Below are 26479 nucleotides of genomic sequence, written 5' to 3'. Positions count from 1 at the left end.
TGGGCCATTAATGACACTAATTCAACTTTCATACTAAAACTGTTTGTATTATTATGTAACAAGAGTTGATAATTAAAGAATATTTTATAGGCAAAGTATTAAAAAAATTTTAATTCTATTTCCTTAAAAGCTTGTTGTTTTACTAAATAAAATAATTTTTTTGAATACATGATTTGTGTTTGTAAAGGATGATATAAGAAAATTGAATCCTTTATTAATGTTTATATATTTCTAATATATCTTTCTAGATGTAATAATTAGTAATATTTAAAAGTACTTTATTTAAAAGTTCTACATATATTAAGCTAACTGATATATAGTACATGTATTTATATAAATATTGTTTTAATGGCTCGCTAGTTTAACCACCAACTCGCCCATTGAACCAATGACTCATCTGCTCAGTCCTTTTGCAATATTTCTTGCCATGCAAGGTTTAATAAATATGCTCAGTACGTCAGAAAAGCATTGGAAAGATCTTATTTTCTTCACCCCAAAAGAAAAATGGGGAAGGAAAAGGAAAAGCTGAGCTGAAGCGAAACCATAATAACCCATTGGCAGCCATTGATTCTAATGGAATAAGAAAGAAAAGATGGTTTTCCTACAAACTTTAATGGTAATAGGCTGCTAGTATGCATTGAAGTTATTTTTACTAGTATTAGAGATTTATCTCATCAGCTTTTGAAAACCGTAACAAGTGAATGTGCATGCCAAATCGTGCGGAGTAGTACATGTCATCCTTATATTCTTGTCCAAGCGACAAAAAAATGTGGAGTGGCTCAGTCCCTTGGCCCTTGTAACACGCAAGAACAGGTCCTTCTCAAATCTCTATCTTTTTTTTGGAGACTAACCAAGTTAAACACTCTTCTCTTCCTCATTCTAAGTTTCTTAGCCCACAAAGTGATACTACAAGATTTGTTTCTCCTTTTGGAGACCCATTTAATTGCCCTTGTACAGTTCAATTTTAACATATACTATGTGTTGTATACCGTGCTAATGAAATAATTAATGTAGCTGTGAACTTGCTCAAGAATTATTCCGGTCTCTTTTTCTAATTTTAAGAATGGATGACCTCTTTGAAGAAATCAATTGCAGGTCGAAGTCAGACTCAATAGTGATGAGGCTTTTGAGATCTGCCATGGATGAAGCGCATGAAAAAGTTCAGTCTCAAAATGGCCCTATTGAATTTCTTCACGAGAGATCAAAATTTTATGAATTGGCAGCAATTCTAGTGGATGGTAGTCTCAACATTGTTGAAGAAGAGGAAGATATTCAAGAAACAAACCGCGAGAAAATGCTTTCTGACTTGACAGAAATCAAACACTGGCTCCAGAGACGCATTGCAGAAATGAGGATTTTGATAATTGAGAAAGACAAGGAACTAATGGAGAGGGTAGAGAATGAGTTGAAGCTTCGGCGTGCAGCGGAGTTAAATGCCAGAGAGTTGGCTTACTTACGGGAGAAACTAGAGACTGAGAGAACAAAGGGTGCAGACCTCCCGGATTATATTCCAAGCAGTGAAGAAATTGAGGATGATCGAGCCCAAGGTGGTGATATTCGTGAATTGAAGAGTTCCGTGGATCAGCAAGTTTTGAATATCAAGCAGAAATTGGAGGATGAGCGAAAAACTTTGACAAGAAGGATTAGAGGTAGAAGTTCCAGGTCTTTCGACAGTGAACTTTATTCCAAACTCTTCGACGAGGATATACATGCAGGTTCTGGATGGATGAAAGACAAGGTTTTCGGGCACGACCATGTTTCAGGATTCAAGTCACTGAAAAATTCAATAAACCCTGGAAAGAACAACGTGATGATTCAGCAGATGAGTTCTGACATAGATATTCTGAAAGGAACTTTGGATCTCGCCTTTGGGAGGATGCGAAATGCTGAGGTGTTTCCATTAGAGAAGCAGTGGACGTGGAGCATTGAGAAAGATGTAATTGTGATTTCAGTTAAGGGCTTCATAAATGACATTCAACAAAATTTTAAAACAGGATTTGAGAAGAGAGGCTGGTCTCTTCCTGTTGGCTTCAGCAGGGAGAAATGGACAGAATTGATCAATAATGCAAGAGCCTTGCACGATGAACTAAGTGCTTTGTGCAGTCAGGGTAGGATAGAGGAGAAAGGACTCGAAATGCATGAGCTTTCGGGTTTCCCATCATCAATCAAGCGAACAACCAGTGAGCCTTTACCAGAAGTTTTGCGTAAGGTTCCTGAGAAGGATTCAGATCCAGGAGGAAGCCACTATGTTGCAAAGATGGTAAAGAATCATGAGTCCTTTATTCAGAAACAGCGTAAATGTGAAGAGTGGAATTGGCTAGCAAGAGAAGTTCTACGAGGGAAGGGGCCCTCATCTATTAAGAGAGACAAGGATCCTGATGAACTGGAAAGCAGAATACGGAAAGTTATTGAAAGACTGGACAATCTTATGATGTGGGATGGTAATCCAGGATATAATAAAGGATTTTGTGATAAGACAGCTGTTTTGGAGACAAGTTTGACAAAGATTGATAGAACAGCTAATGAGAACATAAATGCAGGAAGTGGTGTAGACTTGAGTAATGAAATAAGGAAACTCGAGCAAGAAAGGGACGATCTGAAATTGCAGAGCTTCATCATTGACGAAATCTACTTATTAATTCTTGTAGGTTTTGCAAAAAGCTTATACCTTGAGTTGTTGAATGAAAACAACGAGAGCCTCATTAGAGGTGATAGTCATAACCTGTCAGTGAATGATTCCGAAGATCATCATGGAGTCAAAATAGACGATCTTCAAATTCAGAAGGCAGGCGAATCTGAAGAAGAAACTGCATGTGAAATTTTGCAGCATTACCTGGAAAGCTCTATTAGGGAGAGTGTATATGCAGTCTACTTTCAGCAAACAGTTATTGAATTGGATACGAACATTAAACAAAATGCTGATGATTACCTTGTGAAGCAAGAGCTGATGGAAGTCGTCTTTGGGGAGACATTGCAATGTATTGAGAAGAGCGGCAATTTGGTTATAAGGCAACTTCAAATAGAAATTGAAGGTTTTGAAACCTTGATTGATAACCTCCACAGCAGTGACACGGTACCAGAGACTGTAGGCAGCCTATTAAAAGAGGACATTTATATCGTGTACTTTAGAGAGCTTTTCAATAGGTTGAGAACAGAAATAGATGCTTATAACATTGAGATACTTGTTAAAGACGAGATATATCAGTTTGTCTTGGTTGAATTGGTGAAAGAATTCTTTGTTACCATTGGACAATCTGAAACATGGGACCAGGTGCAAATTTCTAAAGATTTTCCTCCTACAAAATTGGACATGCATCCAGAGCAAACCCTGATTGAAAAGCCTGACTCCTATTCTAGGAACTGCAACAAAGAGGAAATTGTGAACACGAGTAATCAGACAAAGGAACTCATAGATCACCGTGTTGAGGTGGCTGAGGATGACAGTATCGAATTACTGTCATATGATGTTGAGAGAACTTTCGGTACAGAGAGCGAATTATTAGAAATATCATCAGATAAACTGCTTGAAAGCAAGGCATCGGTACTACATATGGAGAATAGTTCAGGCTCCATAGCTAAAGACCAAAAAGAAGATGATCATCAAGCCCTGATACATCCTACAGAGGGGGTTGACTCCAAAGGACAGTACGCCTATGAAGAAGAAAATCAACAAAATCGATCTGTTTTCTCGCCTGTCGTGGGATTTCAGCGACTAGTAGTGGATTTTGAGCAAATGGTGCACAAAAAGTTAGAATCGTATTGTTTAAGGTATCTAACTCTTATCTTCAAAATTTTCAACCAGTATCATGGTACTCTACTATTTAGAGTTATTGCAAATATTTTTGTCTTTAGATAAATTGATTCTTCTGCTGGAAAGCATTTGTATCTTAGGATCATAAGAAAGCTTATGAGACTTTAAAAATCTGTTTCCAGGGTGGAGACGCTGAAGCGTCAAACAAATGGATTAGCTCACCTTGCGGCCTCGATAAGAAAAAAGAAGTCGCTTTACAAGAAGGCTTTCATAGCTAGATCCCACAATTTGCAATTAGCTGAAACTGAGGTAGCTGAGAGCACAAGTGAATTTTTCAAAAACTAGCTGCTACTTGACTTGAAACAGAACTTACTTCTTGTTCACTATATTGTTCTATAATCGAATATATCATTAGAATTTTACAAAAAAAAAAAAGCTCAAGATTACAATGAGCCTTGAATGTTTTATACTCTAACAGACCAGCGAATTCTCAATTTGTACAGGTTGATTTACTTGGGAATCAAGTGGACAAACTTCTATGCTTACTCGAGAACATATACCGGATACTGCGCCAAAATTCAACAGTTCTGTCTCCATATTTTGGGGTGAGCAGAATTATGTTTTACATAAATGCTGGGCTTTGCAAGATACTGAAACACTACATAAGGCTTACTTCACTCCTGCACTGCTTTCTTTTCGTCTCCTGCAAGTTTTACTTAGCGTCTGTCGTCTAAATGACTGCACCATGCAGGTTTTGGACATGTTAAAAGTGATCAAGAAAGAGTTAGCTGAGGGAGCTGCTTGATTGTCAACTGCAGTTTCATAGCTGGTGATTTTTGAAACTTACTCTGGAGCCTGTGCCCTGTTGCAAAGCGTGCACCCCCTGCTAAAGCTGAGACATAACAGTTGATCTCTTTTTCTTTCTTTCCCTCAGAATTCTGGGGAAAGTATGGGTCTAATTGATGTCCGGACCCAAAGTTGTACCCAAAAACTATTCCGTGAATTCTTTGAAGATGAGGGTTCCAATGGCTCTAATATGTCAGCTGTGATTCTGATAACCTGATTCTTGCCATGAATTCAACAATCTTTTTTGCCCTTCTCTCCACCATGGAATTCTTCAACTATTTAATCTAGTCATTATGTCAAAATGCAGACGATTCATCTCATATCCCCAAGACTTTAATTCGTTGATGGGATGGTTCCTTAAATTCCTTTCAACCAATGTGGATTAAATATTTTTATTGATTTTGAAAGAAATTGCTGCACATCAAAGATTCATGGACTAAACTTCTAGGAGATGTGTTAAAGAAATATTTTCAAAAAATCCAAAAATAAAATCACAAAAGGATATCAGTTTTTGTCATGATTTTGTGAAAAATATGTCCACATTTGATTTTTTACTATGCCTGATTATTAGTTTTTATTTGATAAGCAGGAAGTCTTTAACTCAGTTTGCAGTTTTTTCACAAAAGAAATTTTTTTTATCTTCTTTATGAACACATTTGTTAATAACTTTTTTTTTTATTTTACATACATTGAATAATATTACGAGTGCTTTGATAAAGATTAATATTACTTTGATAAGTAGGAAGTCTTTAATTTTTGTAGTTTTTCACAAAAGAAATCATTTTATCTTTTTTTTTGACGATAATTTTTTATCTTTTTTATGAACACAATTTTTAATAACTTTTTTTTACTAACCTTACTAGCGCTTAGCGCTTAAGTGAGTTTTTTAGCAAGCGAGTTTGGCAAGTGAGTTTTTTGAATGTTTGTTTAAAATTTTACCGTAACTTACTGTAGAAGTTATAAAAAAATTTTTTGAAACATATAAATTTTAAAATATATAATTTTAAAATTTTAAAAGTTTTTTGGCCAAAAGTTTGCTTCCCAAACAAGGCCTACATCTACTAAAATTCCAATCCTGCTAGAGTAAAAAGTCAACCCAACAATACAACAACAATGGCAAAACGCCAGTGACTCATCTTGCCTACTTGTCATGTCCCCATTCCTCTTCTGCTGGTCCCCAACCAGTTATCTTTAGCCACGTCACTCCAACGGCCCCACGTCCCATAAAATCCGCCAACTCCACCGTTTAATCTCTTGCTGTAATAATTATAATAAATACACACACTCACACACTACCTCTGTCTCCGTTTACTTTGCACAAATGAGAAATCTCTTGTAGAGTTGTAGTACTACAATATAATTCACTGCTCCCACCCTCACAGTCACAGTCTCTCAGTCTCCGTCCCCATCAAAATTTTCAAAATTCTCCCCAACAATGGCTGTCAAATCAGCTCTGGTTTTCTCAATTCTCCTTCTTCTCTTCGTTAGCGTTCTAACAACGTCGTTTGCTTCAGAAACGGTGGAGAAAGGAAAAGGCTCTGAAGTAGAAGAAGATGAGGATCTCAGTTTTCTGGAAGAAGACGACGCCGCTTCGTCGTCCCATCACGATCCCTATGCTCAGTACCACAACTACGAGAACTACGACGATCTCGAAGACAACGATTCAGGTGCTGCCGAGGACGGCGGTTACGACGCGTACACGCCTCCTGCGGTTGACGAGGCGGACGTCGTGGTGTTAAAGGAGTCCAATTTCAGTGATTTTATAGCGAAGAATAAGTACGTCATGGTGGAGTTTTACGCGCCTTGGTGCGGTCATTGCCAGGCTCTGGCGCCGGAGTACGCAGCCGCGGCAACGGAGCTGAAGAAGGAGGAGGAGAAGGTGGTGCTGGCTAAGGTGGATGCTACAGAGGAGAGCGATTTAGGGCAGAAGTATGATATTCAGGGCTTTCCTACAGTTTACTTCTTCGTCGACGGCATTCACACACTTTACCCCGGTCAACGTACCAAGTAAGCGTCTTTCTTTGTTGAATTTCTGGAGTTTCTTAGTTAGCATTTATTCTTTGATATCCTGATGGTGAAATTATTGGAAAAGTGTCCTGTTATTAGGTTAGCAATTCTGTCGATTAAAGTGTAGCTGATAATTTGATCAATGGAAGTAGTTGGAGACTTTTGAGTTCTTGAATTATCATTTGGTTTGATGATTACCTATAGTAACAAGCATGCAGATTTAGTCAATGTAATAGCAGTCCTCATCAACCCGGCTAATGCTCTGATGGGTCCTGCTTGGGGAAGTACCTGGCTTATAGCTTCGATACTCTCCTAACGTTGATTCGGTTTTGCCTGGTCCATTCCTGGTCCCTGATGATTCTAATTGTACATGAAAATCATTGGTTTTTATCAATAATGTAGTGAAGACTAGAAAATGCAGTGTGGTGGTGTTCTTTAATTCGTTGGAATGTCTTGGTCAAGAGTGCAGAAGAACGCAAATCATTTGTAATCCCATTGTTCTTTTTGTTTATGTGAATATCCAGATGGTCTCTTACCTGAAATTTGTGATCCAGAGAAGCTATTGTGACTTGGGTGAAGAAGAAGATTGGCCCTGGTTTAAACAACATTACAACAGTCGAGGAAGCAGAACAAATCTTGGCTACTGAGTCAAAGTTGGTTTTGGGATTTTTGGATGCCTTTGTGGTAATTTCACTAGTTAGCCTTGCAAATCCTCAGTTTTTGTTTTCTAGTTTGCTTTTTTATTCACCAATTTTATTGCGTGAGTTTGCTTTTTGGAATTTGACAAGCTTTTAGTAATTTTGAGAACTTTCTTTTTCCTTTTTACGGAATATGCTACCTATCTCAATCCCTTTCTTTATGTTGGAATTTTCAAGTTGACATTTAGAATTTGAAATTTGAAGGGTTAATTTGGAAAGTCACATATTACCCATAATTAGCAAGTGAGCTTCCAACTTTACTTGTTAGTTTCAGGTTATTCATAAGCTTCTATGCTCTGATTCCTCATTTTAATTTGCAATTTTGCTTGATTTCTTAAGGTTTTGAATTTTTTAAAATTAAGGATATCAATGGCTAATTCTGGTCAATTATTCGTTATCTTATTAACAATGCCTTTGATGTAATTTTCAGGGTGCAGCCAGTGAAGAATTAGCTGCAGCTTCAAAACTTGAAGAGGATGTCAATTTCTACCAGACTACCAGCTCTGACGTAGCAAAACTTTTCCAAATTGATCCCCAAGTCAAGCGCCCAGCTTTGGTGATCATCAAGAAAGAGGATGAAAAAATAAATCACTTCAGTCAGTTTCTAGACTTTTCTTTTTTTGAAAATTAAGAGTGAGTGTGTAATTCCTTTCACTGAGTTTCTTGCTACAGGTGGTCAGTTTACTAAATCAGCAATAAGTGAATTTGTTTACAAGAATAAGCTTCCCCTGGTCACAAACTTTACTCGGGATAGTGCCCCACTGATATTTGAGAATCCAATCAAGAATCAGGTGATACATTTGCTCGTGCTAGTTTTCCATATTTGGATTTTTACTACTACGCTTTTGCTCACTTGATGTATTTTTGTTTCTAGTTGTTACTTTTTGCAACTGCAAATGATTCAGAGAAGTTCCTACCCACATTCCAAGAGGCTGCAAAAGCTTTTAAAGGAAAGGTAATTTGCTTAATAAATTTTGATGATATACCATAAGCATCTGGTGACACATAGTTTGTGAAAGTTTGGAAGTGCACTTGCCTCAGATAAAACTGTTCAATCGATGACATTGGATGTATCATTTCATCATATTTCTTTTTGTCTTAACAGCGTTGGGGCATCCCCTTCTGGTTAATTATTTAGTAAAAATGGTTTCAGATCTCAAGGCCCTTTAAAAACTGAAACTAAAATTGTAACAGCAGAGAATATATTGATCGTGTTAAATTCATTTTCATGCAAATTTTAACATCTTATGTTTGTTAGTCATTTTTTATCATGGTTTTTATGAGTAGCATTTGGGTATATTTGCAACATTTCTGATAGAGGAAAGCATCAAAATTACCATTTGGTGTGATAAACATTGAAAACTTCACACTTCAAAAAGATTTTGCTACTTGCGGCTCTACCCATTCTTGGATCTAAGCAATTTCTTTCATGTCACAAGTTCTAGGCTCGTTCTTTTCCCCATTTACATCTGATTGTATTATCACCTCATGCTTATTGATTTCCTGTTGAAAACTTGTCTTGGCAATTTTAAATGGAATGAGTACTTGCTCTGTACTTGCTCTGCAGCTTCTATGTGTTTACGTAGAAATGGACAACGAGGATGTTGGGAAGCCTGTTTCGGACTATTTTGGTGTGCAAGGAGATGCACCAAGAGTAAGCCTCCCTCCAGTATATTTTGGTTCCTGTCATTTCCTGACAGAATTAGTTGATCATTTTTAAAGTGAGACTTGAATACAGGTTCTCGCATACACAGGAAATGAGGATGCCAGGAAATTTTTATTGGAAGGTGATTTGACTCTAAGCAACATTAAGGTTTGTTAACTCGTTCATGAAATTCTTAAGATGAATATATTGGTTTGGCAATAAATTGTTCGATACATTAAATCCTTAATTTCAACAGATAAGCATTTGCATTCCATAGTTTATTCTTTTATGCTGTATGAGCATGCAGTTATTCGGGGAGAAGTTCTTGGAAGACGATCTTAAGCCTTTCTACAAATCAGATCCAGTTCCAGAAAAAGTAAGTTTTTTCACTCAGATTGCCATAAACTTGTATATTATTTAGAATATCTAGTTTAATCTCTCATTTTACTATTGATGCAGAATGATGGGGATGTCAAAATTGTGGTTGGCAAGAACTTTGATGAAATTGTTCTCGACGAGTCCAAAGATGTTCTTTTAGAGGTATCAATTTCCCTCTATTGTCATTTTTTTTGAGCGAAAAAAAAAAAAAAACTGTTGACCTGTTCCAAAGGTCTCTTGTGATGACTTCTATATTCAAAACTAGATATACGCTCCCTGGTGTGGGCATTGCCAAACACTCGAGCCTATCTATAACAAGCTTGGCAAACATTTGAGGGGCATTGACTCGCTTGTTATTGCCAAGATGGATGGGACTACAAATGAGCACCACAGGGCGAAGGTATCATCTTAACAAACGTCTATCCTGTCTCTATGTGGATCACTGGGATTATTTCTTTCAAACTAACTTAAAGCTTTCCAGTAACAAAAAGACTTGGCGGAACAATCCCTCAAAATTTATGAATACGTGATAATACTATGGATATTGACTGAGGTGTAGAATCATTTCATTTTTGTTCTCATTGTAGACTTTTCAAACTAATGTGTGGCTCTATGAATTCTTTTGGTTTGCTCGATTCTCTGTTCAAGCGTGACCAAACTTTCAGCTCAACAACCCATTGTGCATTTCAGTAACCGTATGTGAAACAGTTTATAGCAGTAGGCTTTGGAGATGGGATTTGATTATTCGTTGCTTGCAGGCTGATGGGTTCCCTACTCTTCTTTTCTTCCCGGCTGGCAATAAGAGCTTCGATCCAGTTAGTGCTTAGTTTAGGCTTTTGTTATGCTAATTTTAAAGTGTATTCTTTCGTTGTTTTTCTTTCAACCATACATGCTAATAATGCTTGTATTCTACTCATGTTTTATACAGATTACAGTTGATACAGATCGTACTGTGGTGGCTTTCTACAAGTTCCTAAAGAAGCACGCAACCAATCCTTTCAAGCTTCAGAAGCCAGCCTTATCTACCCAACCTAAGGGTTCTGATGCCACCACAAGTGACGACAGTAGCAGTAAAGATCTCAAAGATGAACTTTAAGGTTTCGTACATGAGTTTGGTTTGCTGAAGAGGATACAATATCATGGCAATGTAGAGCAGAAGATTAGAGAAAGAAGATGGAAAAGGCACATGTAAGTCCTTTTATTAATGAAGACTAAAATTTTGTACCTTATCCTAATTTTAAAAATTTTGTCTACAAATGTTTATTCTGTACCATAACAGACGTGATAATGTTTCCAAACATTATACGATCTCATCTGGCTTAGGATGAGGCGAAAATCGCATCCCCGTCACAGCAATCCATGATCCACTTACAGGATTTTAAACCGCTCAACTGCAATGCCATCAATATTCTTGAAAGAACTAAATAAATGGTTTTAGTTGTTAACGTCCCAATGAACTGAATAACCAATTTGAAAATTCTTAATCCTATAGACGTCGAAAAAACAAGAAAATCGCTGGATTCTTTTGGATTACTTTTCCTGGACGGATGAAAGTGACGGCATCCAAAAGTTGTAGAAAGACAAATACGTGCAGGAAAGTGTCAAGTAGTTCTCCAACCCAAGAACCTTTTTCTGGTCCATCTTTTGGGGAACGCCCAATCTGAATGATGGGTTGCATTTCGCTCTCTGTGATTCTCAGATTGTTCCTCCTTTTTTTTTTTTCTCCCCGATGGGATATTCAGCAAACTTTTGAAGATTGTACAGACGCATTGCTGCTCGTACAAGATTATAGCACTAAAGAGGTTTTAAAAGTTGAGGTGCAATTTCGCTAATGCTTTCCAGATAATTCTTCCTAACATGGCGTCCAAAGGTAAATCTTGAAATTGTGTACTTTTATTTTCCCACCGGGGAGGGGAGGGTCATGAGCTGCAAACCTCACACTTTACTCTAGGTAAGGCTTGGTACTAATGGCCAGTTCTCTTTGCTCCTTGTGAGGTCTATCTGAAAAGATTTCTCGATAGATGATTCGAAGATATCTCACCCGCTGTAAAATGTTACGCGGCTTCGAAACTGGCAAACAGAAGAGCATGCTTGGCTTTGTGCTCCATCGCAGGTTCATGTGTTTACCTCCATTGCATTGCAGGCTCACGTGTCTACCTGAAAATTAAACCGGAGAGAACCTTACACCATATAACACACAAGTGCTACGAACCAACACAATGTGCATGGTGCATAAAAAGGAGAAAAATCTAACTACTATTAGTAAAACGTTAAATATGAAAAACCTTAGACCCGATTGATGGTTTCAGACTCTCAACAAATGCAATATAAAAAAGGAATCAGTTGAGCTAAAACCACCACTAAATGCTCCAAGTACTCACACAGTGAAATTCATCGCTCTATTCCTGAAGGAAGGGGAGTACTGAACTTCAAACTCCCTAGGCCACTATACAGGCTCATCTGACTCTACCGCTTGGCCATGATCCTTGCCCACTCAATAGTATATCTGGACAAATATCTGAAGAATATACAAGGACATATCTCCCGGGCTTCAGAGTTTCAGAAAGCTTCCTAGCCACTGCATATGCAATCCCGTTTGGCTTTATTCCCTCTTGCTGTTTCACACAGGCTGCTAATTTACCTTAAGAGCAAACCAGACAGAATCATAAACAATCTTACTCAGAGAAGATACCAGAGGAAATAACTTATAAAACTCACGAACAGATAACAAAACCTAATAACCTAACAAATTATTGCCAATTTCAACCACTCCAACATTTAATCTTTCGATCTTTTTTTTTATTTTTTTAATGAAATATTCAGCAGTCTTTCAAGCATGTATTTGTACTAATGTTATCAGTCCAAATATCACATTATAACTTTGAATAACTTGTATTCAAGGATTATTCTTATTACTATATGAGCAAAGTATTAAAAGTTCAAAACCATGAGACATGTCTGAACAGATTTCTCAAAAGATAACTTGAACATACTCAACAGCTATTAATTTTCTCAAAAGCTTTGAGCTCTGTCGTTGCTTCACAGGGTTGGACTGTTTACCTGAAGAAGAAAACCAGACAGAACCATAGTCCATGTTAGCTGAAGTATTATTAACCAGACAAACTATGCAATGCATGGAAAAGAGACAAACCTAACAACCACAGGGGAGGTGGTGAAGAAAACCAAATCATTGGTGCATCCAAAATTTCCATGTTCTGCAGGCCTGCGAAGGTGCCAGATTGCCGTGTTGTTGTATCCCATAATCGTTTTCCAATAATCTATTTCAGTGATATCCTTTGCAGCATAAAACCTGCAGCTTCTACTGGATTCTCTACCATCTTCTTTTCGTATCCCAAGATAAGTGCCTGATGAGTGCCTTCATCTGGACTGATACCCTGCTTGAACATCCATTCTACTAAGTTGCAGGCGTCATCAAGGTTGCCAACACTGCAAAAACCATGTATGAGTGTGTTATACAACACAAGATCTGGAACCAGCCCAATGTCGATCATTTTAGTAAAGAGAGCATTTGCTTCTGCCATCCTACGTGTCCTGCAGTACCCATTAAGGAGAGCACTGCACATTACAACATCAGGCTCCAAATTGTGCTCACTCATGTAATGCCACACAAAAAAAGCTTCTTCAAAGTTCCCTTTCTTCACATAACCGCTAGCAATGTTAGTAAAAGTTACAATATCAGGAGTAAATCCTCTTCTAGTGAGCTCATACAGTAAATCATGAGCCTCATTTACAAACCCTCTCACAGTAAGACTGTAAATGATTGTGTTATAGGTGATGTTATCAGGATAGACACCAGCAGACTTCATTATATCCAAAAGGCCAAAAACCTTGTGTAAGAGGCCCTCCTTTCCATAGCCATCCATTAGTGTGTTGTATGCAACAAGGTCAGGTGGCAAACCCTCTGTCATCATCTTCTGAAATAAGTTTTCCGCTACATGTACTTCTCCAGACCTACAGTAGTATTCAATAAGTGTTGTGTATGTGGCAACAGATGGTTCAACTCCACTCTTCACCATCTTTGCCAAAAAACTAAGGGCCATTTTCAGATCCTTCATCTTGCAGTACCCTGATATAATGGTGGTGTAAATAAAACAGTCAGGAACCAATCCCATCTCTGATATCTCGTAAAAAGTGCTAGAAGCAGCAGTCATGTTACTATCGTGACAGTACTTTGAAATAAAGCTGTTGTAGACATAAATATTAGGCGGCAGTCTAAATATCTTCAAGATATTGAAAGCTTTCTCCACTTCCCCCACCTTGCAGAGGCCATCAATGACTGAACTAACTGAAATGGAATCAAGAGATATACCAATCAAACTCAATTTAAACAACAAAGAGATTGCTTCTCTCACCAGTGACATTTTAGAAAGGGAATCAATCAATGTTGAGTATGCAACAATATCAGGACTAAATCCATGTTGCTTCACTGTTACCAATAGTTGCCAACCTCTTTCAACATTGCCTTTCACACAGTATTTATGAATAAACAAAGTGATTACAGACACATTTAAGCCTAACCCTTGACTCTGCATCTCTTCCAGGAAATTCCATGCCAATTCAAATTGGTCCATATATAACAATGCCCCAAGAAGTGAATTACAAACCCCCGGTGAAGGAAAGAGTTTGATGTGTTTCATTTGACAAGCTAACTTGAGAGCCACATTTACCATATTTGCTCTGATATAACAGTCAATGAGCATGCTATATACAGTTTCTAGGACCGTTCTAATTGTATAGGTCTCGAGAAGGACTTGTAAAAGCAAGTTCGGCCACCAATCTTCCCCAGCATTCTTCCTTACAAGATAAAGTATTAAATCTACAGCTCTGTAATTCATGTTCCCAGCAACCAAGATATGTATCATCACACATGTAGATCTAATTCCATGCTGTAAGTGCAGGTAATACTCACACCATTGAAAGAAAGCTAGAGCTAGAGCAGCATCTCCACTGCCCTCAAACAGGTCATTCAGAATACACACTATGTTATATTCAGCCAAAGGTAACCTTTGGCAACTGTCTGGAGATCCTAAAACCCATCCTCGATTCCTAAGTATGACTTTCATTCTTCCAAGTCCATAAACATCCATATCAGTATTTTGAGGATTTTCACAAACCAAGGAACTATCTTCTTGAATGCCAAGATGGTAAATATCATCATCATCTCTGATCCCTTCAAAAGAAGAAGCAGACTTACTATTTTGTTCTATGCTGTCACTCTGCATGCATTTAGTACTTGTTGTAAGTTCCTGAGCTTCTATATCGACCAGGCTTTCCTCAGGTATGATTATTTCATCCTCAGAAGAAGAAAAATGTGTAGCGGACAAAGCTAAGTTCCAAGATGACAAAAGTCTGAATCTTTTCTCTAGACCTGATACCAACTTGATAGCAGCAGTGCCAAAGTTGACTATGGACACTGATGCTCTCATGAGCAGTCATTAAAACACCAACTTTCAGATAAAGTGTAAAACTTATCTATCATTTCAGGCTTGAAAACAATTTTACTGAAAAAGGGCAAATCCCAGGATGCTCCCCACAAATATTACTGAAAACAAGAGAATTTAAATCAAGTAGTTCTTGAAACATCCTGTCCCATTTCGGATATGAAAACAACAAACATAGATGAACTACACACGCACCCCGGACGACAAATACCCGCTCCGATAATTCTTAATCGATTTTGGGATTGAAATGTCCTTAAGAAGCGAATTTATTGCAGCAATTCTTGGTCGGTAGAAATCAGAAGAGTCCAGCTTCAATGGAAGAAGAATAGAAATTTATCCCGAAACGAAAAAATAATTCCTTCCAACTTTGACAACTTTGACAGTTATAAGTTATTCTATAGAGTGCAATACCTGAGCTAAAATTAGCCGGATTATCAAGAGTATTGCTTAAGCACCAAAGCCCAAAAGCTGTTTCAGTAGCAGCAGGAGCAACGGCGACATTGGTGGATGTAGTTAAACTTGATACTGTAGTTTGAAAGAAAGAGTATGGTGGTGGTACCTATAGAATTAACCTGATAGGGAGAGGGGAGAGAGAGAAAAAACTACGTCTCAGCCAAGGACCGATTAATATAGTGTTGCTGCTGCAGAGGGTTGATCTAAGAAATCTTCAGAGAATCACTGGAGCCAAGAACAGTAGAGTTTTTTCTGGGTTTGGGAGGACTGGTGAGGAGGAGGAGGCTGGAAGGAGGGAAACGAAGGGATGCGGGAGGCGCTGGTGGAGTCTTGAATGGAAAGCAAGTGCGTAGATTTAGAATAGACTCCCTAGGAATTTCTCACTATTATATCTGTGCCCCCTACAGTTTTTCTATGTCCCAAATTTTCATCTTATTTCCTTCTTCAACGTTTTTTTTTAAATTTTGTTTATATTTTAAATTTATTACCTCCTTTCTCTAGAGTAGTCTTTTTTTTCTTTTGTCGAAACCGTAGTTTTATATATCATCGTAAAAACTTTACAGTATCTGGACAAAGATCCAAGCAAAAGGGACAACAGTCCCACGTCATCTAATCCAGATGTTAAGAGTATAAGTGCTCAGCTTAATACTATTGAATTTCCCTGTGTTAGCAAAAGAGAAAGAGCACAGATGAAATAAATTACAAATGGACTGAATATTCTCAATTAGGACTGAATATCCTCAATTAGTCTAGAGTAGTCTAAACTATGCAAACATGATGTTTAACTAATATTAGTATGCGACTTACACAAAATTTTAATGCGAAAGCTATAGAAAACATATTATTATGAAAATAAATTAGCATGAATAAATATGTGAGTTTCTGTTTTTTTTTTGGGTAAGAAAGAGGAATTAATTAATTAATAAGTAGCGATTACAAAACAAGGCAAACTGAGTTCTCTGCAATCATCCTCTAGGAGTTTCGAAATACAATTAGGGGCCAAAGAAAAATCTGCCATTTTTGCCAAAAAATCTGCGTTCTATACCCAAATACAGAACCACACACGCACTCATCAAATGTAGAACAGCAGAAGACCAGAAGTCTGCAACACTAGCCTCCAAGGTAAACTAACAATAATAATAATACCCCCAAAAAAAATTTTCCTTGCTCGTCCAAGGTAAACTAAAGTAGCATTGATCACCAACACTCAACAGATCTTTTGCCCTTATCGAAGAGTAAAACAGCCTCATTGACATTTCGTGAAAATTATCCTTATCATTCAGCAATGGTCAGAAAAGATACATCTGTTTCCAAATTGAGTGTCAATTGCTTCTTGCTAAGTAAATCTCCTAAAACTCACACATTGGATGTAACTAGAAACTATTAAAAAGTATGTCTGGGTGAAAATCCCGTGATCTCAAGCCTTCAAGTGTGGCCCTTGAAATTTTCTTCCTCCAAATTCCCAACAGATGAGATATTACATCCCTACTCAAATAACTACATGTTTAAACATCAACATACTTCGAACTCTACTGGACATATGCTGATTCTCAAAGACTTGACGAACAACTTGGCAGCACTAGTTTTATAATGAAGATTTCCACCCAAGGTTATTACTGTCCATCTAAGGTGCCAAGAGCCTCCTTTAGAAGTCTCTGCGCTTCTTCCCTCCTCCTGAACAAGCAAAAGAAAATAAAATCAGGCAAGCACAGCACGTTCCACAGGAAGCAATCTTATCTTACACACGAACCACAAGACACCATCTGCAGCTTATGTAGATATCCTTGAACTACAAATTGGTTAGTGCACATATCGCTAAGTGAGTAGAATAACTGTACGGTACTTAAATTACAAAAGAGACCAAAAGATGTTTTAACTCATCTAACATAGTAATGCCTCCATGAGTTATCGGAAATGGGCAATGCATGAACAGAATGTGCATCATCTCAACTTAATGTACTATCAGCTAGTTTAAGCATTGTAATAAAGCTACGATGTTGCAAACTAAAAAAGGGGTACAAGTTTCCCCTTATCGCAATAGAAATCTAAACAAATCAGTGTCTGAATGTTATTTGCTGCAAAAAAAAAAGGGCTGTAAAATGAAATGACAGCTATAACATCACATAACACTTTGACTGATATTGAAAGCACAACCAAGAGGACACGAATAAAATAAATTACTGACATCTTTTTTTTTTTTTTTGGTTATTCTGAAAGAATTATAGGGGAAAAGAAAAGCATTCTCAAGTTCAGTAGACAACAGGGTCCCAGACGATCCCAGACACCACAGTTGATTCTCAAGTTCAGTAAAAGAAAAGCATTCTCAAGCATTTGAGCAAAAACAAGCCAAAAGACTTCATTCATTAGAAATCTTGTAAAATATTCATACTTAAAGAGACTATGCGTACCTCTTGATGTCCTCAACAGCTTGCTTACGCCGCTGTATCTGAAGTTCCAGAATATGGATCAGTGTTGCTCTGGCCTGAGAAGCAGGAAGGACCCAGCTTGCAATTAAAATCAGGAATTGGTAGACAACTGTCAAAAAAGGAACCCGAAGAAAAGGGATGAAGTATCACTAAAACATAATTTCACCTGATGGGGTCGCAGTGAATTGAGAAGGTGATGCAGGTTCTTGAATATGAGAGAGATATCTTCAACTCTCCTAGCATATTGTGATGGCCGCTCTATGAGAATATCAGCAAGCTCCAATATGTGCAGTTGGAGTTCTCTGTTAAGCGCCCTCAGTTCCTTTTTGAAGTCTGCCAGAAATCACCATCGGCTTAGATACTGAAACAACAAAAATTTGGCTGCTAAAGAATTAAAACACATCGTCCCAGACTAGGATTGTTTCCAACACATTGTACCAGACAGAACATTATTCATGCCCCTCCCCCCCCCACAAAACAAAAAAAATTGTGTTTTGTAGTGCATAAATTGGCACCTTATGGTGCATCAACATGCTAATGAAAATGGAAATATGACTCCTAGATACAAATTCACCAATTAAGATCAATATCAAAGACCTTTAATCTACGAAGGAACACATTTGAATCCTTTTTCCTCCAGCTCAGTCAGTAAAGACACCCAATAAGATTCCCCTTGTTACTAAACTGGAGTCAAAACTCTCAGATCACTATGTAAAGGGACATTTGCAAAGCAATTTTCAATTTTAAGTACCTTGAAGAAGCTAAGCCACGAAATAACCTCTAATGAACCTTTTTTTAAAAATAAAAAAGGGGCACTCCGAACAGCACATTTTTCCTATTTCGATTAGAGCATTCTGATTTCAGGCACGCCAATTATTCAAAGATCCAAAGGCATCAAAAAAATATACACTATGAACAACTAAACCCAAATATGAAAAGAACAACATAAACATAAACTAAACCCAAATAAGAAATAGACATGCCATAAGAAAAAAGACAAAAAAGATTAAAAATCTGATATCTGTACAAAGTAAACATGATTAAAGCATACTTTTCAAATCATGCCATGTTAAAGTGGCAAGCAAAAGAGAAACCATATAATGAACAATGACATCCAACCTCTCTACTATTTAAAAAAAAAATGCAGATAATAAAGGAAGCAGGTCGTACCAACATTCGGCCCTTTTGGGTACAATTGACGAACACCTTGTTCCTCCAGACTAGGAAGCACGTCATCAGTCTGCAAAAATAGGGAAGGAGAACTTGAAACGTGCATTTTGCAGCTAATTTTATCCACAGAAGCACAGAATATACAACATTCAAACAAAAAATGCAGCAGGAAGGAGGAAGGAAAAGTTAGAAAGCTAGAGAGGATAGAAATTTCTGTAATTATTCAAGGAAAAGAAAAACGAAAAATAAATTGCTCACAGTATAGGTGGCTCCAAACAGTTGGTAATTGCCTTCAATAGGGGGAGGAGGCTCCGGAGCAGATTTTGAATCCTCCGAATACTTCTTGTACAGCCTGTAGAACGGCGGCGGGGGTGGATACGTCGCCGTCGCCATTTTTTCCGATTCACGACTCTTTCTAGTTTCTTCCCTCCTCTACGTTTACTTTAACTTCTTCCTTTTTTTATTTTCTTGAAGTAGTAAATTAACTAAAAACTTTTGTACTCCTATTACAATAAAAAGAAAAGAAAAATCACTGACTCCAGAGTGGCAAGCGGCAACAGGACAAACCGCCATCCCAAATCCAAACTGTTGGGGGCAAAAGAGTGTCGTTTTAGGCTAACCTAATACAATATTTTTATATTTTAATATATTCAGATCGTTTGATAATAAAAAAAATTAAATATTTAAATTAATTAAATAGTTTCTAGATAAAATTTATTTTCAAAATTAAGTGATAAATCATTCACTTATTAACGGATGTGATATGTAATCAAATATATTAAATTTAATACTTAACAATTCAATAATTTAATGGATTTAGAATTCAAATTTCAGATTTTAAACTTCAGTTTTCAGATTTTAATTTTATTAAACTTACTAATCTTAACAAAATTCTTTTGATCCTCCAATTTTACAAAGGAGCATTAAAATTAATCCTACTGTTAAAGAATGTAGTCTTAATGCTAAAAATTAGCAAGCCATGTCATAAATTTTAACACCATATAGCTAAATCAAAGTCAATTATTTTTAGGTAGATAAAAGGATTGCTTAAAATTTTCTAATTCAAGTAAATCAAAGGATTGCTTAAAATTTTCTAATTCAATTATTTTTAGGTAGATAAAAGGATTGCTTAAAATTTTCTAATTCAAGTAAAATATGAATCTTCTTGTTACTACTATGACATACAAATAATACAATTTTGTGAACTTATAAAATATTTTTGGAGAATATTCCTTAATACAATTTTTAATTATATTCTTATCTCAAATATATCACATTTCGAAAAGGATTATACTCCCATTTTAAAAAAAAATAATAATCTCAAAAAACACAATCCAGACCAACTCTTAATTTCTTTTATATGTATTTTTTTTTTTAGAATTTGATTAATCGACTCAAAAATAGCCTTATTCACTCCATCTCTTCCTAAGGAAAAGGCAATAATTTGAGCCAATACATCGATTTCTTTTTCTTTTTTTTTTTCTCTCCATAAAATTCTTTGATCTTCAAAATGTAATTCTTGAGTACGTGAGAGCTAACTAAATATTTGCCATTACTCAAGGGCCTAGCACAAAAATATCGCAAACCAAAAGTAAATGCGGTTTGGGCGGCCAAATTTTGCAGTTTTTTGGCAAGTCAGAGGAGAGGAAGGGAGAGACGTCCAAAAGCAAACAGCAAATGATGACCATAAATATAAACAACGTACTAACAAGATGGGCCTTTTCCCCTCAAATCAGGGAATAGCTTAGAGAATTTTGCTAATGCCACTGCTCAATCAAGCTTGCAGGTGTATTCGTATGCTTTCCAATGATGATTTAGATATTATCATTTCCATGTGCACTCATTACCCATCAAATGTTCTTGTGTTTTTTCGACGTTGACATGACGAATTATGTTCATTCCACATTTTTTCATGGGATCTTGTGGAATCCCATTACTTGATTTTGAGAATGCAAAGAACCCATTTTGTAGTATTTCTTCTTTGATCTGAATCTGTGGCAAACGGGCTAAGAAATTGAAGGTAATTTGAGTATCTCATTCTGTTCCAGCATATTCTTCTGACAATTGTCTTCTGGAGTCTTGCGCGTTTTGATGTTGCGGATAAAGCATTTTATATTCTTGTACTTACATGTTTCTTTCTAAGTATTGCTACAACACGGTTCTTTGCAAATGATAAGTTATTTTATCATGATTTATACGTTTATTTGCGACTTATAAAGTTTGTCATTTTGGGATGACCAATTTGAATCTTTTTTCTTGAATAATAGCTCTATTGGTTGTTATTCTTACTGTAAGGCGTTTAAATTAGAAATTCTGGTGTCTAGCTTTGATTACCTCTGGACTACGCGTTACCTGGAAAGATTCCCACTTAATGTGATAATTGCATACTCTTTGTGCATCAAAATTGTTAGTTTCATCAGGTGAGCTTCATAATGATGTGTTGTAAGTATGATTAAAATTAGTCTGCACTCTGAAGGATGTGGTTTTTTTAGCTGAAATCTAGATTAGGAAGATCATAGAAGTTTGAATTTTTTTTTTCTTTTACCCTTATTTGCTCGTGTATTATTACTTAATTTGAGCTCTTTTCTATGTGCGGATTTGTCTCTCCCACCCTTAGTTATATGGAGATACAGAGAGTTTCAGAATCTATATTTTATTTTGTTATGTAGTCCTTGCATTGGAATTAAGTATCAATAGATCAAGTTATAGCTTCAGAGAATCTTTTATCTTAGGCATGACATAGGTCACAGATATTGAGTAATTATTTTGCTTTTAGCTACTAAGATCCTTTTAGCATTTGGGTCTTATCCATGTTAACATCATTATTCATTATGTTTTACAAGGATGGTATTTGTTCACAGTTTTTCCATTCATGTCGTGAAAATCTTGATGAGTTTCATTTGAATATGATATATGACATACCGTATTATTCAAGTCTTGTTAATTTTTAATGCCTTTGGATGTTTTGCATGCAGTTTGAACCATGGATCCACCTGCAAGTGATGATGAAGTCAAACCAGAAAACCTTGAAGAGGCAAAAGAGGGGGGTCCTTTGTTTCACTGTGATCTTCTTGATACCGAAATAGTTCACAAGATAGCACAAGCATTGCTTCCTGGATTAGCCTCCGCCTGTGTTGACAACACAACGGGAGGTCTCTTTAGGACCCCCGCATCAGTGGCTGTTGATATTAGAAGGGACATGGTGGACTATCTGTTTCAAAGAAGTGAAAATTTTGTGGCAGAATCTGTGGTCCTGCAAGGTGGTCCAGATGCTGAAGTGTCTGACCACCCTTACGATATTATCTCAGAATTTATTGATGATTTTGTAAGTTCAAAAAGGAACTTTTTTAGCCGGGTGTCTGGATGGTTGCTCAGTGAGAGGAGAGAAGATAGGATAGATGATTTTGTGCAAGAAATGGAACTGAATGGGTTTTGGCTGATGGGGAGGAGGGAGGCAGTTGCGCAAACGTTGGTTAAGAATGTTGATGTCAAAAACACGTTCCACTGTGATATGAAATTTAAGTCTCCAGAAGAGCTTGCTGAGCATTTTTGCAATTGCCGTTTCAGGGATATGGACTGCATGAATGAGGGGTGTAATTCCAGATTCAGTGCAGGTCAAGCAGATTACCATGACTCAGTTTGTCCTTTCAAAATACTTCCATGTGAGCAGAAGTGCTCAGCAAACATCATGAGGCGAGACATGGACCGGCACTGTATAACTGTCTGCCCAATGAAACTTGCAAAGTGTCCATTCTACACAGTAGGTTGTCAGTTCACTGTTCCTCAGTCTACAATTGATCAACATCGTTCCGATTACCTCAATTCTCATTTGTTCTACATTCTCCAACCTGTTTATAAAGAAGCATCAGTAGAGGATCTAAACAGAAGGGTGGACCAACTGGAGACGGTGAGTTTGAGGCTTATTTGATAATTAAGTGGGTTAATTTTGCTAGTCTTGGTTTGTTGTTTAAACTCATTCCATGGAAATACTATTTGACAGATGCTTAACTAAACTTTGGCAGACCAAAATTCTTTTGCAGAAATACTGCATGTAATGAGCTTTTCAACCAGTCTTAAATGGTTAGAAGATATCTATTTTTATGTCTGTTAATACTAAGCCTGTGGCTGAAGATTAGTTGACGTGGAAATATCTGGAAGGAAACTAGCCAGAAAACTATGTCTGCATTGGTTTCTCTGCCAATGATCTCTCCAATGTTCATTGTGGTTTTTAAGCTCTTTGCCTCTTCCAAGACACCCATTTCAAGTGCAAGGCAGTGCCTGGATCCTTTAGGAACGAGGTCTAAAATGTTGATGACACTAGAATGCTCTTTGTCCAGCTACTTTCGCTGGTGCATGGGTTTGTTAGTGATAGGAGAAACTGAAGTCAATAGGTAAGTGCTAACAAAGTTAGCAAGTTCACATGATAGTGCATTCAGAAGATAAGCAATGACAGACTTTTGGTGCAGTGACAAGCCACTATAATTTAATTCTTTCTATCTTTTTTTTTTCATTTTGGGTGAGTCAATTCGGTCCCTTGTTGCCCTAAATTGAAATGAAATTGGCTGGTTTACATTCTAATTAGACAGTCATATCTGAGCTTGGAATGATCCCTGATTTATTTTGCATACCAGATATCATCTAGTAGGCGACTGGCAGCAGCTCGTGATCCAAGATCTTTAACATATCTAATCAGGGATCTTGAAGCAAAGCTGGGGCCTCTGCAAATTTCTTCAAAGGCCAAGGATTGTGAAGAAGGTGAAGAATTAAATGGCAAAAAGGAGGAATCCCCAAAAAAAGAGGAGTACATCAATCCACCAAAGGGAAAGGATGAGGGCTTAGAGTCACCCACTAAACATATTCAATGCATGGATCCATCACCCGAAAAAAGTGCAGCATCATCCCCCAAACACCAAGAGATTGGAAATGTGCTTGATGAAAAAGAAGAGCTGACTGGATCTTCCACACTAGAGGACAAGTCCCTAGAACCACCCATCGAAAGAGAGATCCTCAAGGAACAACCTGCTGGGAAAGAAGAAGAAAAAGAAGCAACTATGCCTAAAGTAGTGCATGTGGAGTCACCGACCAAGGGCAATTGATGTATCTAATCAACTTGCCAAGTAAGAATAGTGTACAGAATCACCCAAAGAAGATCACGTAGCAATTATCTTTTGTGACAGAATGTGCAACTGGAGCTAGATGTCAGTCAGCTAAGGAGAAAAGGGACGCTGGATCTTAAGTTTGAAAATCCGCAGACTGAAACAAGTCGACAACTAATATCGGACCTAGCAATTTTTGTGTATTAATCATGAGAAATTACCTTAAAGAAATTTCAATCGTTAACGTAGATAACATGTTGGTTTGTCTCAATTTCTTCGTTCTTTGTATGCTGCTCTTTTGCGGCCTTTTACACATCCCTCTTTTTCTCTTTTTTGTTCCCAAGTCACTTCTTCTGTGCCTGGTGAAATGTTTTTGTCTTGAACAATGTTTACTTCATATGATTAATAGAGTCAAGTTCTTGCTACCTCATGTTTTCTCGGTGTTCCTGTGGATATTTGTCAGGGACTGCAGTCCCTTGAGAATCAATTTAAGCTCCTTTTTCTTTATATTTTCTGTCTTGATGAAGCAAATGATAGAATGTGGACTGAATTAAAAGATGATGCCATCACTTTGGAGAGCCTAGAAAGGTTTCAATCTTTCAATGTACATGATGTAATTGGCTAAAGAAGCAACGCAGTGAATTTCTGGAGAGGAATCTTTTGTTTGTCAACTTCTTTATGGGACAACCCCTCCTACCCACTACCCGTGTTTTGGTTTCAATGTGGGAATAATAATAATAAGAGACAGGGATACGATTTTGCGCCTTTTCCTGACTATTTGGCTGCTAGTTTTCTTTTTAGATCAATATGTCTTAGTTTGAGGGTTGGTTGACAATGTCAAATCTTTTGCCTCACTGGAGATGATCCTTAAGTATCTCAGCTATAAAATGTAGAGCAGCAGATTGGATCATGGATAATGCTTGATTAGAACGAGAAAGGGGGGGGGGGGGGGGTTGCAGTTATAGCCAAGCAAGAGATGTTTGGCGGAAGAGTTTCAAGAAATCAGTCATCTCAATTTCTTTGAAATAATTGGAAGAAAAAAGTCATGTAAAACAAGCCAATTGGACCTTCCAGACAATCATTACAATCCAAAGCTTGCAGTAAAGTTCTGCAGAAATTACAACTACTAGTTAAGGATTAACCCTGGAAGAGAATGATCAAGATTGTTATATGCTGGCAGCTTCGAGCGAGCCAAAGAGAAGCAGAAAAATTGATCATCCAGAAAATGAGGACAGAAGAATGGAGCTTTACAAAACATGGTTAACTGGGAATATAGGACCCTATAGAATGCCAAATGACTATCTAATTTTGGGATCTGGGACCGCACGCTAATATTGCAGCCTCAATCTGCCACACACAAGTGGAGGGATGCGACTTTGCTAGGTTGCAGATTGCACGGAATGAACCATTGGACGTGCCAATGCATATTTGAACTTCAAGCATCTTCATCGATCGCTAAACACTTGTATGCATTCTACTCAAGACCTCCAAGATTTCAGTTGCAATTTTGCACAAAGGTCGATTTAAATGTCATGCAATAGCTAGCATTTTGATGACACAAAGGATAACTAGAAGTAAAACCACCTCTGGTGCTGAATTGCTATTCCTTCTGCCAAAGCTACAAAACACATCACAGCACTTTGCTAGTTACTTACTTTCAGCTATGATCTCAAGGCCAATATCCTCGCAAGTCAGACAACTTTAAACCGGCAAATGCAGTTGTTTTATGTCTCATCTGCTTGTCTATAACCACGCATCTCTACTATTTTAATCACACTGTCGTAGCATACGATGTTTAGCTTCACAAGCCCACAAAACGTTTCCGCACATGAAATGATAACTGATCATGCTCTATATAGTTTCTGAAATTCTAATTGACAAGGGCTCTGAACTTCGTCCTGCTGTGTTGTGTTAGAATTAATTATTCCTTTGCATTCAGCATTGCTTCCATCGATGCTTTGTTAGTACCTAAATGGTTTCTCTCTACCACGCAATCACTTTGCAATGCTTCTGAAGCATCCTCACTGTATAAATGACAGACTTCAGATCATTTTTAACATAGCAGAGTTCTGCAAATCTAACAGTCACATTTAGTTAGTTTCCCCATAGAGAATCTGAATATTAGTAGTATTAGCTGGCCATGGAGGGTTTATTTAGGTTCCATCTTTTTTCTACTAATGGTAGTAACCTTAATAGAACTAAAAGTCCATGCAGATTCTCCGCCACCTCCAATTGATCAAAATGTACCAATATCACCAGCTCCACCAAGTAACTTAACTCCCCCACCACCACCGAGTAACTTCACGCCTCCACCACCTGGTGAGTTTCCTCCTCCCTCCCCGCCCCCGGGGTTAACTTCACCCCTCCACCACCTGGCAACTTCACTCCACCGCCATCTGTTGACTTACCTTCTCCTCCTCCACCAGGAAACTTGAGTCCACCTCCCCCAAATAAATCTACTCCACCTCCACAGGTGACATAAGTCCATCAGCGCCAGCACCACCAGCATCTGAAAGCACCTCAAAAGGACTAACTGGTGGACAGAGG

The 26479-nt window shown here is 37.5% G+C and overlaps 5 protein-coding genes across 6 annotated transcripts; 3 read left to right on the top strand and 2 right to left on the bottom strand.

Moving 5' to 3' along the window:
- Positions 1-1063: 1063 nt before the first annotated feature.
- LOC113782010 (WPP domain-associated protein-like) lies at positions 1064-4556 on the top strand. The gene is made up of 4 exons (XM_027327924.1): positions 1064-3768; positions 3934-4060; positions 4255-4356; positions 4503-4556. The coding sequence occupies exons 1-4, from the start codon at positions 1064-1066 to the stop codon at positions 4554-4556; spliced, it is 2988 nt and encodes a 995-aa protein (XP_027183725.1).
- Positions 4557-5915: 1359 nt separating this feature from the next.
- Positions 5916-10681, top strand: LOC113783008 (protein disulfide isomerase-like 1-3). Its single transcript, XM_027329011.1, has 12 exons — positions 5916-6604; positions 7159-7288; positions 7733-7898; positions 7975-8093; positions 8177-8257; positions 8870-8956; positions 9041-9115; positions 9255-9323; positions 9407-9487; positions 9591-9725; positions 10084-10140; positions 10254-10681. Exons 1-12 carry the CDS (start codon positions 6033-6035, stop codon positions 10419-10421), a joined length of 1740 nt encoding a protein of 579 aa, XP_027184812.1. The 5' UTR covers positions 5916-6032; the 3' UTR covers positions 10422-10681.
- Positions 10682-10823: 142 nt separating this feature from the next.
- LOC113783007 (pentatricopeptide repeat-containing protein At2g19280) lies at positions 10824-14452 on the bottom strand. Its single transcript, XM_027329009.1, has 4 exons — positions 12477-14452; positions 12319-12385; positions 11707-11966; positions 10824-11482 (listed from the first exon to the last, which is right to left on the bottom strand). The coding sequence occupies exon 1, from the start codon at positions 14431-14433 to the stop codon at positions 12604-12606; it is 1830 nt and encodes a 609-aa protein (XP_027184810.1). The 5' UTR covers positions 14434-14452; the 3' UTR covers positions 10824-11482; positions 11707-11966; positions 12319-12385; positions 12477-12603.
- A 1940-nt stretch (positions 14453-16392) lies between these two features.
- Positions 16393-19329, bottom strand: LOC113783290 (mediator of RNA polymerase II transcription subunit 7a-like). Its single transcript, XM_027329381.1, has 5 exons — positions 19095-19329; positions 18837-18906; positions 17833-17999; positions 17649-17722; positions 16393-16914 (listed from the first exon to the last, which is right to left on the bottom strand). Exons 1-5 carry the CDS (start codon positions 19227-19229, stop codon positions 16854-16856), a joined length of 507 nt encoding a protein of 168 aa, XP_027185182.1. The 5' UTR covers positions 19230-19329; the 3' UTR covers positions 16393-16853.
- A 1104-nt stretch (positions 19330-20433) lies between these two features.
- LOC113748462 lies at positions 20434-24203 on the top strand. 2 transcript variants are annotated; one of them, XM_027292030.1, is made up of 3 exons: positions 20434-20622; positions 21812-22743; positions 23468-24203. In XM_027292030.1, the coding sequence occupies exons 2-3, from the start codon at positions 21820-21822 to the stop codon at positions 23930-23932; spliced, it is 1389 nt and encodes a 462-aa protein (XP_027147831.1). In that variant the 5' UTR covers positions 20434-20622; positions 21812-21819; the 3' UTR covers positions 23933-24203. The 2 variants fall into 2 exon arrangements, with proteins under 2 accessions (XP_027147831.1, XP_027147830.1); XM_027292029.1 differs by having other exon boundaries at positions 20434-20856.
- The last annotated feature ends 2276 nt before the right edge of the window (positions 24204-26479 follow it).

This window comes from Coffea eugenioides, chromosome 9, assembly GCF_003713205.1.
Source record: "Coffea eugenioides isolate CCC68of chromosome 9, Ceug_1.0, whole genome shotgun sequence".
Taxonomy (NCBI): domain Eukaryota; kingdom Viridiplantae; phylum Streptophyta; class Magnoliopsida; order Gentianales; family Rubiaceae; genus Coffea; species Coffea eugenioides.
This window is presented reverse-complemented; position numbering and strand designations above follow the sequence as displayed.